General features: G+C 38.3%; 1 protein-coding gene across 1 annotated transcript in view; it reads right to left on the bottom strand.

Annotated features, from left to right (window-relative positions):
* Positions 1-12,758, bottom strand: part of LOC145783247 (sodium- and chloride-dependent taurine transporter-like) — a 98,281-nt gene extending 85,523 nt beyond the window's left edge. Inside the window, exon 1 of the mRNA XM_082595065.1 lies at positions 12,623-12,758. Within this exon, the coding sequence (XP_082451191.1) occupies positions 12,623-12,709 (87 nt within the window). The 5' untranslated portion in view covers positions 12,710-12,758. The remainder of the gene's footprint in view (positions 1-12,622) is intronic.
* Positions 12,759-13,858: the final 1,100 nt, after the last annotated feature.

The raw sequence follows: 13,858 nt of genomic DNA, 5'->3' as shown, positions 1-13,858 counted from the left end.
AATTTTTGAAAAATAAAAAACGAAAATCGATCTTTTTACTTTCATATCTCTCTTTAAATGCAAATGTGTCAAGCTCAAACCCGCGAGAATAAACTGTGCCGGTATGCATTAAAATAAATCTATGCTGCTGCCTAGAGTGTGTACATTGACCTTAAACTACATCTACCACAACGCATGTCGATTACAGTCAAATCAGGATTGGGTCGTCTATTACGTAATAGAAAGCATGCGGTGCAGCCAAAGTTTACCTCATAGTGGCGGGAACGACACCACTGCTTGCAGTTAGAAACTACGCTGTACTGGTAGGCCAGTAGATATGTACCCAGTGGCGCGGAAAGTAGAGGTGCTCAAGGGGCTGCAGCCCCCCTAGAACTAATTCAGCCACCCCTAGAATTTTCGATAATTGCTTCAGCCCGCCCTGGAAAATTCTGACAATTTAAGGTAAATAACATATTTTGTTTTGTTACCGACTTGTTTTGACGGTGCAGCAAATATGTCTGGTTGCTATAACGGAGTGCGGGTCAAACTTAAAGCATTATGCCCTGGATCGTTATACATTCACTGCAGTAATAGCAGTCCGCCCCAATAGCTCAGTTGGTTATAGCGCGTGACTTCTGGAACGATGAAGCTTCAAGATCAAGTGGCGCTGATTAGACTCTCGGGGTGTGCGCCTGAGCAACGCACGTTAAGGATTGCTCTCCATTCAGCGGCATTTAATGGATGGAATAATTCCCCGGCAACAAGACTTCAACAATCGGAAACTTCCCTCTGTCAATTTCGGTGACCGGCCCTGCGTCAGTGATTCAAACAAGTATGCGAAACTGCCAGGATTAAGCTCTGCAAGAAGCTTTCCCAGTCCGAGGATAAAGATTCAATCAAGTAATCGTGCTCTCGATTTGATTTTAAAAGACGTTGTAAAGAAGGTGAGGCTTATTGCCGATGCCGTAAACTTCGTTCAAAGTTTTGCAGTTGTATTTTGCGAATCGTCTAAAGCAGGGGTTCCCAAACTTTCTGTTCATCGGTAGCCTACCCTTTGGTCAATTTATAGATTCGCTCGTGTACCCCCAAAATTTTGTCATATTTTTGGCTTTAGAAAGTTTAGATATTGCAACAAATTAACAGTAGAGCTGCATTAGAAGACTGCATACATGATATTTTTTACCAATCAAAGCACACAAAGTTATTCATAACAATGTAATCCAAGGTTAAACAAACACTACAATCAATCAAACAAACAATATATCGGCTGAATAAGCCCAGCAATCCTAGCTAATGTGATAGATGAGCCTGCTTTTTAGCAACAAGCTCACTAATACGAGGTGAAACATTAGCAACAGCACAACGAAGATCATGTTCAGGTGTTTTGAGCTGTGATCTGTTTTTTGATTTGATTCCAAGCAGCACTGAAAATGTTGACTCACACAACCATGTTGATGAAAACAACAACAATGCATGAATAGCAGGTTCCGCAATCTTTTTGTACGACTTGCACATCGTAAACCAAAAATCACTTAAATTTCTCTCAGAGTACACATCGCGTGCAAAGCCATCATGTTGGAGTTCAATCAGTTCCTCTTGCATCCCTGTCCCAGCCTGCAGTGCAGGCTAGCCTTTGTAATTACCGTACGGTTCTCATAGCAATCAATCAGCTGTTTTGTCTTGTGTGCTGTGATTGGACAAAATAAGTCATGTGAACTTGGTAGTTACTGTAGTTGTAGTTAAAGCTTCTACTGCCCCGGTGAAAGTGTGACTTACTAAGGAGTTCTTAACCTCATGTCTTCAAATTATTAACATCAACAGGTGATAAAAAATATTTTAAGGCAGATTAGAAGTTATGGAAAGAATATCCTTATACTTAATCTAATGTACCCATTGAAAAGTCGAAATGTACCCCTGGGGGTACATGTACCCCAGTTTGAGAACCCCTGGTCTAAAGTAAACATAAATCTTTATTTATATCACTTTTTGGTTCCGATGAAGTTGCCTGCAATTTGCTGGGTTTGTGTCCTACTCGTTGGTACGTTCGTGCTTCTGCTCTCGCTCGTGTTATTAAGTGCTACCCTACCCTGTTGCAATGTCTGACCGACATGACAGAAGTTAGTGCAATGAGAGGAGACGCACGTGCAAAGATATTTGGCTTGGTAAAACAGGCATACACGATGCGGCTTTATTTTGCGATTACCTGCAGCGGTGAAGTTTTTCAGCCTGCAAAAGCCGTCGCAAGACAGCTCCAAAACAAGATCTCTGCTTCTTTAGCTTTGGAATCCATCACCATTCTCCGCAAACGGATCAAGAATCTCAGAAAAGATGAATCCGTTTCCAAGCTTATGAAAGCAGCGAACGTCTTTGCGTCTGCCAATCAGTGCTGTGTCAAGGGGGGGGCCAAGGGGGGCCCGGCCCCCGGGCCCACCATCTCAGGGGGCCCACAAGTAATAGACTTTTGCGCGTCAGTGGCATGTTTTTTAGCTGCTAAAGTTTACTGCGTGTACTTCCATTGAGAAGATAATTTAGGTCCAATATCAATGAGATGCCGGGTCTGGGCCCTTGTACCAAAATATCTCAAAACTTACCATATTATCTTGAATCAAAGTTAAAATCGGCTGCGACAACATTAGTAAAATCATTTGTATTTGAAACAAAACAGGTTGGTTGCAATTGAATATTTGAAATCAAGAAGGGCCCAATTCCCACAAAGGTGTGTTTAAAATAAATGTGTTGTAGTTATTTTGTGATGGAATTTCAGGGGGCCCACAGGTAATAGGCTTTTGCGTTTCAGTAACAATGTGTTTTTTAGTTGTTAAAGTTTACTGCGTGTAGCCTACTTGTCAATTAAGAAGATAATTTAGGCCCGGTACCAATGAGATGCTGGGCCCTTATACCAAAACATTTCTAAAAACACCTCATTATCTTAAAGAAAAGTTAAAATATGACAACATTAGTAAAATTACCTGTATATATTTGAAATAAAACAGGTTGGTTGCAATTGAATACTTGAAGTCAAGACGGGCCCAATTCCCACAAAGGTGTGTTTAAGATAAATGTGTTTTAATTATTTTGGTTGTTTATTTTTTCGTATTTTGTGGTAGAACTTTGGAATTGGCAACTGTTGAACTGAAACCACTTTATACACTAGTAGGATCGCCATACTTTGTAAGCTACTGTTAAACCACAAAGTAGACAGCTCATTTTAAAATGATTGTCATAAATAGGAAAATTATGTATATAAGACATTTGCATAACTTAATTGCAATGCCTTGTCTAAATTTTGCAAAAGCATAGTTTGAAACCTTTCTTTAGCATACCGGGTAAGGTGAAAGCGTTCATGTTTTGTAGGTTACCTTCTCTTTAGCATAAACTTTAAGAGTGAGGTACGATTGATTTTGAAGTCTGCCAATAACTAAACAAGACACATAAAATACTTTTTGTAATACTGGACTAGCTGAAAGTTTGGTTGGTCTATTGATATCCCTTTTAACAATAAAGTATTTTTCTACATCTACTGGTAGCCTATAACTTGCAAGGTAAAAGTATTTTTTGAAGTGTCATAAGCTGCATTAAGGCTGTTGCACTTTTAGCTTAACGTTTTGGTTTTACAGGGTGTTTTGTTTTCTTAAGTTAACTTCAAAGTGAATGTTACTGGTTTACAACTGGTAGTCTAGTTCTAGAATGGTGTAACATTGCTATGTACCAAGATTTCATTCAGCATTTCATAAAGAAGATGTCTTGTTTGAACTAGCGACATTCTTGCTTTGAACATTTCAGATTTATAAACAAAACTCTCAAAGAGGAATTCTTTGAAATGGCTGACCATGGAGGTTTGTCAGAACCAAGCAAACTTTGCTTTGCCATTATTGCCATTGAAGTACATTCGTTTACTATGATTACCAATGGTGCAGACGTGCTGCAAAAGTTTTGCAGATGTTCCAAACAAGGGAATGTTTTTCTCAAAGCTCTTTGCATAGTTTTTTTTTCAAAAGTTATGTTGAGCCAAATGTTAAGCCTTGAATGTACCAGAAACCATGAAGCATTTAATGCGATCTTTACCCATGTCTTTAATTGCTGTGGTAAGAACCAGATAAAGTGACCAGCAGGCCACAAGCTGAAGAACGACCACCAAAAGTAAGGCAAACAATTCAAAAACTGACCTCAAAGGTCAGCAAGTAATAAGCGGACAGCAGACATTGAGTAGTGTAATAATCAATTCACCTGGCTTTAGATGTAGGCCATAAAAATGTTTGTCTTATTTGTAGCCTATTCCATTTCTGCAGTCATATTTTGTTTACTGCTAAAAAATTGTAAACAGTAAACAAAATAGCATTTCTCATAGATTAATTAGCATTTCATTTTTAGCATTTACAATCCCGTAATTATAAATATCTCTGACTTAACAGAGGTAGCTATCGGCAAGTGTAACCAGCATACATTTAGATACCAGTATAATAAGTATTTTATGACAGTTGCCAGGATTTTGTTTGTGATTTCAAATCGTTGCTGCTTTATATTTCATTTCTTTCATTCTAAGCAAAGATGAAGCTATAACTTGATAGACCTGTGTTTACTATAAGTTATATTTCTGCTGTGTTCTGTACACTGCTGGGTTGATGGTTGTTTATGAAGTTATAAAAGTTTAACTAGGTAGTAGTTATTGTGCAGTAAGCATTACAACATTTCATTAAGCACCAGTAATCTATAAAGGCTTTCTGAGTACTGCAAAGTTGTCAGTGAGTAATGAAGCTGTTAGACCTTACCTAGAAACCTCTTAACTAGTGTTGCACTGTAAATATTGCTCCGTTTTGTTAAAGTTCATAGTAATTTTCTTATGCATGCTGTGATTCCTGTGAAGTAGTTGCAACATGTGATAAAGTTATTAAACTTCGTCTACATAAGTCAGCATTCATGCCCATGCACCATTCCAATAACAGCTGTTTTTAGCATGACCAATGGTGTTTGCATATGAAAAAAATAATTACATGTAGTAAAGTTAATTCAACAGTTAGATTACAGCAACTGCTGCTCATAATAATTGTGCTTCTTAAATTCAACAACCACAATGTTCCAAACATAAAGCAATTAATAAAAAAAATGTTTTAGTGAAATATAGCATGATTAACAACAGGTTTCTAATAATAGTGTATCTTGTGTGAGTAGGCCTAGTTAATAAACCATGTACGCCATTCTGTGCTGTTATAAATTAACACTGTTCTGTTGTGAATTGAAAGTATATCACTAGATTGGTAACTACTGTTTTTATCATACTAAAGTTCCTGATTATGCACATTTGAGTTTTGAGTACACTTGAGTTTTCATGTTAGCATTTTGAATGGGTACTTGGGTAGCTTTTTGAAAGTATTGTAATGGTGAGTGGTTTAATCAATCAATCACTGGTTTATGTTTTTTCACAAAATATTACACCAAATGCACTGGTACATTGCATAAAAGTGAGAGAGGAAGGAAGCGAAAGACCTTATGAGGTCACCAAGTCAGCCTCCACCCCGGTGATCCTATAAGGCAAAACATAATTACCACTTGGTGAAAGTGTTAAAATGTTGTTTGTTAAAGCATTTGTGAATTCACTTTTTTTTGCACTTTTAAACTGTTTTGCTATGTTATGGCTATACATTTAAAAATAATAGGTTAGTGAAATTTCAAATGCCAATTGTAATTTTTGAAAAAAATTGCTTTCAAATGTAACTAACCAATTTAAAATTCTCATAATTTTGTCAATTCTTGTTCGATATAAAAAATTGTATGAACTCAATGTGATAAGCATGTCAAATTTTTATGCTAACTTCTACTGTGTGATATAAGATCTGGGTTGAATGACCCCTACGCTTCATGACCATTGCCAGTATGTTTAGAAATCGTTAACACTTTTGGCTTTCATTGCAAGCAAAGGTGTAGCTATGACTTGATAGACCTGTGTTTGCTCTTATTTACATTTGTTTTGTTTTCTCAACTGGTGAGAAAATCTAGTGAAGTGAACCACCTTTCCATATCAGCGCAGTTAAAATACACACTATATTATCATAAGTCTGCTTGCTGATAAGGGGCCCAAAATTATTTTGGCCCTGGGGCCCACCAAGGGCTTAACACAGCACTGCTGCCAATAACCTAAATACGCCAAAGGATCCTTAAGTGAGCAAAACTCCGGCAAGATTTCGAAACACAGAGGAATCGGATGCTTTGTCGTCTGCGTGAGGAGCGTGGACAGGGCCGTTGACAGGGTTTCTCGGGCCCGGTAACAATTTATTTTCGGGCCCCCTTTATCGACAAAGTTATGAATATAAAGGTTTTGTACAACTTTTATTGATGTCGTTTAAGCTTGGTCATTTAACAAATCTTGTGTAATCTTAAAATTTCTTGAACCGCAAATCTCTTTCTAGCGGTTGCTTTTTTGAACTTCTATTTGCCACATGGCGCTAGAGTATTACTTCCCGATTCCATTGATGTTTTACTGGTCATTCTAGGCTCACCAAAAGAAAATTTACAGCACTGCAGACAGTCAGAAAGTTTTCAATTTGATTTGAGAAAGGTGTTTGGGCCTCGGTCAAACATTTGCTAAAAGTCTAAATTTTAGTGCAGAAATAGGGATAGTAATCTTCTTACCTGTGGCATTTCAGTTTTTGAGTTTGAACTAATATTAGCCTGTTTATTTTGAAATTCGTGGTTCGGGTAATATTCGTGGTTAGGGAAATCACTACCGGTATACTAGACTAAGTTCTCATTTTACTGTTTGGTGGCAGAAGTTGCTATTTTACCACCAGAAAGCTGAAGTGGGCCCGGTACCCAGAAGGGGGTCTGGTACTTTACCATCTGACAGCTAAAAGGACTGTTTTAACCTCTGATGGCAATTCCTTTAGATCTGATTATATTAAAATCTTGATTATGTTTGAAGTCGCGGAAAATTTTTTTAATCGGGGCCCCTTAAATATTCCGGGCCCGGGTCCAAAAGTAGGCCACCACCTAGACTCCCCTGTCAACGCCCCTGAGCGTGGAAACGGAAATACATTGAAGCCCTTAATTCGGTTCAAGCTGAGCTTGATCGATGATTCGACCAGGCTGATCTGCTTACAGCAGCCAACAGAGAGAAGGCCCTTCTGAGCTGAGCAAACAGTGAGGAAAGATCTGATACTGAGATCAGCTTAACCGATGCCATCAGAAAAAATCGCCTAAAAACGGAACTTAGGCTACCTTGCTCAGCGATGTTGTAAGTAGAAAAACCGCAAACTCCGTTCAAAAGGTTGCTGAGATACTATCGCAACTAAACCCTCAAACACTAACTTATTTTTTTTCAAAGAAAGCGAAAATTCTTGGAGCTCTGCCTTTGCCTCCCGGTTTCAGCGGCATCATCAGAACGCTCTTTTTCTGCTCTAAGACGCCAGAAAACATGGTTGAGAAGTTCAATGACACAAAAAGACTTAGGCTACTTATCTAGCGTTAATGCAAAGAACTCATGACACAGTTCATAGAGAAAACACCTGAGCGAAAAGCAATCTTCGGAAGCGTATGGGAACTCATTTCCGCAAACTGTCGTTTTATATCACTTTCTAATTTGTTCGCTTTCCACTCTAATTTCCTGAACAGCTGCTTTGTTGTTGCTGTTCTTCATTAATTTGTTACAATTTACAATGTGTCTTTTCTTTGGCGTCGGTTTTGTACACAAGAGGGTTCGAATGCTTACTACCAGTTTTAAATATTCCCCCACATAAGGGGAGTATGGGGGGAGAAGCCCCCAGAAGCTGACAAAATTACGGCAGCTTCAGCCCCCCTAGAGAAAAATACTTCCCGCGCCACTGTAGGCTATGTACCGGTAAGCATATAGGTGAGTGGTATGCATAGTCATAGTCAATATTTTAATGAAAACACCATTGTGGAGTTAAATAGATATGAGGAATGAGGCAGAGGTATTTGCCGCAGGAGTCATAGCGGCAATGCAATATGACACAGTAGGGGAAGGTATGGACTGATGAGCCACTTTTTCACATTAAAAGCTATAGTTGGCCAATCACTCTATGATGACGAAACTTCCTCACAACATAGTGTGATCACTTCAGTATATTGTGTAAAAAATTCAACCACATATAATTATAAGATCAACAAAAATATTTGACAACATTGACGGTGATCAGAGTGGTTCAAGGGTGCAAACGCGTTTGGACCCTTGAACCACCGTCCACCGGGTATGGACCCTTGAACCACTCTGGTAAGTTTGACCTTAAAGATGTTTAGAGCAAACTTTTATGATACAATAAATACACTGTCAAATGCGCACACTGCTAACAGTTTGCAAAAATAGATTAAACAATATTAAACTGCGAAAAGTCGGTTCAAAACTTTTTAATGTCGACTGTTTGTTTTGTCGTTCCTGCAAGTGGTGGGGGGAGGACAAAAACAATTGATAAGGCATCACCAGCTTCGCTAGTCATTTTATAATACTTTACACTCTACTTACAATACACAATAATTTCTAAAATGGAAAATAAATGAAACATGTTTATTGTCCCTCACATAGGCATTGTGCTAACCCATGAACTATGTGGTTCAAGGGACAACACTTTTGGTGGATCATCGGTCAGAACTGTTGGTGACAAAGTTCCATCTTAGATTTACTTAATTAGAATGAATTAATTAGAATTGGAATAAATGAACTGTACTAAATCCTGCACTATATAGCCCATTACAATTTTTGAATTTTATATCTCGATGCTAGCTGTATTTAAGTTTCTGTAAAGCTCCAAACGCAAACGAGAAATTTTACTAAAACACCTCAAAATCACACCCCACCCTCTAACTTGCAAAATTTTAAAAGATTCCATCCAGAACTTTCCAAGAAATACAATTGAACTAAATGCAACTTATTTAGTTGATAAAAAATGTACTATAAGGTTTTACTTGAATTTGGAAGGGGGTGGTTCATGGGTCAGGTATGGTTATGGGTCCATACCTTCCCCTACAGTAGTTGAGTAGCATAATTATTACAATAGTCAATAGTATGTTAATTGGGTTTCAGGCAAAATTTAGGTAGGGGTCCTCAGAATTAATAATTTGTCTAAAGGGGTCCGTGACAACAAAAAGGTTGGGAACCACTGCTGTAAAGGCTCTTGGCGCAGGGCCGGTTACCGAGATTGGCAGAGTAAAGTTTCCGATTGTTAAAATGTTGTTGTCGCATAATTATTCTGGCTACTAGGCGCCGCTGAATGAAGAACAGTCCTGAAATGCGTTGCTCAAGCGCACACCACAAGAGCCGAACCAGCGCAGCGTGATCTTGAGTCGGACGCTTAACCATTAAGCTGACGGGCCGAATGGTCTTAAATTTTCATGATTTTTAGAAACTGAAGTTTTGTCTTCAAACTTTGAACTTGTTAAGGTTTTGGACTTGCTAAAAGTTTGAAGACAAAACTTCAGTTTCTAAAAATGTATTGTATTGTGTTTGAATTATGGAATTCAATCCTATCAAGTTGTTATCAATCGTCTGGCTATGGTAGCCTACTCAAGAGTTATCTCTCTATCAAAGCTGTACAATTTTTTTAAAAAGAATTTTGCAAACAAACAAGCATTCCTCGGAATCCTCGCCATTTACCATTCCCTAGTTGAGAGTCAAATATTGTATTGTTTCATGACATGGTGTCATGAAAACAAAATTACATTGCAAAAGCAACAAAGTACATGCAATAACTTTCTTCGTATTGCATTGACCGCATAGAAAGCATAAAAAATGTAATGGAACTCAACAATTTAAAATCAATTAACCACATGAAAACTACAGAGATTGCAACTTTCATGTTTAAATATTCAAAAAAGCTACTTCCAACAACATTCAATGATATAATTATGTGTAAACGATCAAGTAGCCTAACAATAAAGAAGTAACTCTCCTTAAATTCTAATATATTGCAGACTAAGTCCTTGCAAATAATCGATATGGTAGGCCTACAACATGGGGCCAGCAGTTTGGAACAAGTTTTCACCTACGGTACAATAAGAGATGAATGTAAAACTGTGAAACAAGGTGAAAAAATCATGATCTTTTAAAAAAAAATATAGATTTTATTGATTTAAATCGGATTTTTTGATTTTTTTAGATAAACATTATTATTTATATTGTCTCTTAAAGTGGTTTTTGTTTGTCTTTATGTTCCCTTGCGTCTCATTTCATTGTGAAACCTGTGCTTGTTAGGAATTTGAAACGCTGGCTAGAATTTGGGCGTTTCCTTAAGAAATTGTGCCACATATTAGGGTTTGACACACATATACGTAGCTTTATGTCGTCTCAGCGTTGTGCATCTGCCGCATGCTGCATTGCTTGAAGCATTCTGATCACACTGAGCTTCCCTTAAATCAACCGTCTACTAGACCGGAGCCGCGACGTACACCCTAGGTGAAAAGGTTACCAATTTCTATTCATACAGCGATGAAAAATGCCCCCCATTTCCACACCCACCACCGGCGGCCCGGCAGACTTCCAGATTATGAGTACCCACATACCACCGGACATCGCTGTATGAATAGAAATTGGTAACTTTTTCACCTAGGGTGGACGTCGCGGGCACCCGGTCCATACTGTTAAACAAAAGTCGGTATCAGTAGCCTATGGTTTTTGTCAGTCAATTGGGTGGTGCGTCAGTTCACCACGGATTCTTTTCTTGGAAGTCACCGTGTCAGTTTGGTTATAGTTTAGTTTTTATGTTCCGAATCAGTTCAATTCGTTCTATTTGTAATCAAGGCATTATTTGGCTGCAACGTTTTCGGTCTGGAAGATCGTTCTTTTCCTTGCAATAACCTCATACTTGCAGAAAACAAAGGTATCATTCCTCACTCCTCAGATCATCTACACTACCAAGCTGGTACTCGGGATGTTGCTGTAGCAATTACAGCTAGGTATGGTGGGCGGTTGTTCAGACAATTCGACGTCCGCTACAAAGGTCACGGTATTGATGTTGAACATGATATGGGCCACATTTAAAATTTAAAGGTCTACAAGCTTAATCATTTTTGAAACGGAGACAATTAATAGACTAAAGATGATAGAAACTATTGCTCAAAAAAAAATTGTTGACTTTACTAACTCTAAAACAAAATTGGTGAGGGAAGAAAACTTTGAAGTTTCACCTTGAAAAAGAGAGTTAGGCTCTTCACATAATACATCTACATACAAGTGTTTCGGCTGTGGATCAGCATAAACAAATAGCATGTTAGCTACCTTGCGGGTACCAATTTCAAGTGCGCTGCAATACTTTTCAATTCTTATCAAGTGAGTTTTTAGTACAACACGCGCACATTGTTGCATTTAACTTACTACTACAATGCACTTCGTAAACTCTCTATGCTTCTTTAAGTCTAAAAAGTTTTAATTCACTATCTTTCACAAAAGTGAAGGATAGTGAAAAGATAGTGAATAGACAGGGCCGTAGCCAGACCGCAGAGCAAGGGGGGCCAACTTTTTGTTAGGGGGGGCCGAAAAAATTTAAATGATTTTGGCATTTTAACCTCTTAAACACCGGTATCCACAAAGATTGCAATATATCAGATTAATGTTAAGACCAACACTGGTCTCTTATTTTATCCGCTAGTTAAATCACGGCAACCATATTACAATGACCAACATAACACAGCAATTGTTGACTTGTTGTATAAATAGCGTTACTTGTTATGAGCAAAAACTTTAACTAGCTCAAAGAAGCTAGTGCCGAGGATTTTGATATATAGCCTATGATTACATTCCGCCTATACACCCGTGAGCTAGTCTATTGCAATTGCAGTCGCGGATGTTTGGATGCAAACCGTCTCACAAACAAGCCTAAATCGATAGAGTTCGATACAGAATATTCAAAGGCCATAAGCACCAAGTTTGTCTGTCGTGGTTGTAACATGCTCCGTCTATAGTGGGAGCGCAACCCTTGTTAACACTGAGAATCCACACTCACAAACGGCAGTGCTATATAGATCCAAATGTAGCAATATCTGCTGCAAGGTTGAACACTTAACAGATCAGAAAACTAGAAACAAAATTTATTTACACTGATTGGATTGAAGAAAAAAAATAAACACTGCTTGAAAGATTACGGGTTTATATTTTGTATGCGTTGTCTTCAAAAACCACTTGCTTTACCACTGCACATTTTGCAATTTATCACTGCAAAAATTTGGTTTATCACTGCACAAATTGGTTATCACTGACCCTTACAATTAGGTATGGTACCGAGAATAGCGACAGCTGATATCAAAAAGCCTAATTTGTACCGGTTTGTAGGCCTGCTGGAAAACCATGCCCTCTTTGTTAAGTTATCATTCTTTCCCAAAACAGTTTCTGACAATTTTTCTACCAACCTAACACGTGTTGGCCTTGGTTGAATTGAACATGTTGAGGTTGCCAAAGGAGGGGATTGGGGGGGGCGAAATTGTATAATCATCTTAGCTGTTAACTAAACAAAACAATTGTAGGTAATTGGGCCTAGGTTGGAGCTCTGCAACGGGAAAGATGGGAAAAATCATTATAATTGTAGCTGTTGCTCGAGAATGTTGGGATTTTGCCAGGGGGGCGAAATTTTTTTCAGGGGGGGCGAGGCCCCATGGCCCCCGGCTGGCTACGGGCCTGTGAATAGATAGGATAGTAAAAACTTACCTCTCTTAATAGCTTTGTGGAAATTTGCTCATTTGCACTTCCTACTCTCTGTCCGTTGTAGTTGCCTTTGTCGTTTACAGGAACCATGACTATTATGGATCACAAATACAAACGTGCAAAAACAGTATTAGCAGTCTGAAAATAGGAACAAAATGTTTGTCAATATGGCCAATCTTCTCGGGTACAAAACACCAACACTTGTTGGGCGTTACCTGATAATACTGACTAGAAAAAACACTTAACAAGCTGTAATTGTTTCAAAGATAATATGATTAAGAGATTGAGTTGAGCCGATTACCAAAAAACAAGAGGAGGTTGAACTCATGAGATGGCGCAACAATATTACGATCCAAAAAATGCACATTGGTCTTGAGTTTTTACTTCTTCAAAACATGACTGTCTGAGTCTGGGGCATGCAGGGATAGGCTACTATGCTCTTCGTAAAAAAAAAAACGAATATTCGTCATTGGTAAGCCGCTTGTGTTTGAATATTCTGTTTGGAAGGCTTAGTGCAGACATGTGCAATCCGCAGTGCGGCCTGCCATGTTGTTCTGTGAGGCCGCGTGGTACTCAGAATAATACTGAAATTGTGTTCTATATACTAGATATCACAAATTATATCTCATTGTTTCCAGCATTGGCGTACAATAGGACTGAGGGAGGCGCGGAATAAATCATAAAAGTTTGTGAATTGCACCTCATTTTCGCATCAAGAATAACTTTTCGCACGCTTTGTAATATTGCGCTGAAGATTTGTGATACAATAATGCTGCTTTTTAATTTCACAATGCAAGTTTAGTACTTAAAAGCAGGGTATGAGATGGAATAGAATGGAAGACGCTTTTCCATCTTCCATCCTGAGATTTTCTTCCATTCCATTTTAGAAATCTTCCATTCTATCTTAGAAATCTCTTCCATCTTCACATTTTGTGATCTCCGCGTTGAGTATGCCACAAATAAACCTAAAAACCATAGGCTAAATTCAAGCTAAAAATTTAACAGCAGTATTTTCCTAAGGATTACGTATCGTTTGGTGTTAGAACTAGAAGCGTAGATTGATTCTATAAATACAGAAAGAAACAACAAGTAATATTTTGCATGTCTTGATAAAGCGTTAGAAAGTTAATGATGGAATTGGGATGGAAGATTGTCTTCCATTCCATCTTCAAGATCTTCCATTCCTTTCCATCCTTGGCATTTTCCATCCCAAAATCTGTCTTCCATTCCCTGCTTAAA

This window comes from Aplidium turbinatum, chromosome 14 (assembly GCF_918807975.1).
Source record: "Aplidium turbinatum chromosome 14, kaAplTurb1.1, whole genome shotgun sequence".
Taxonomy (NCBI): domain Eukaryota; kingdom Metazoa; phylum Chordata; class Ascidiacea; order Aplousobranchia; family Polyclinidae; genus Aplidium; species Aplidium turbinatum.
This window is presented reverse-complemented; position numbering and strand designations above follow the sequence as displayed.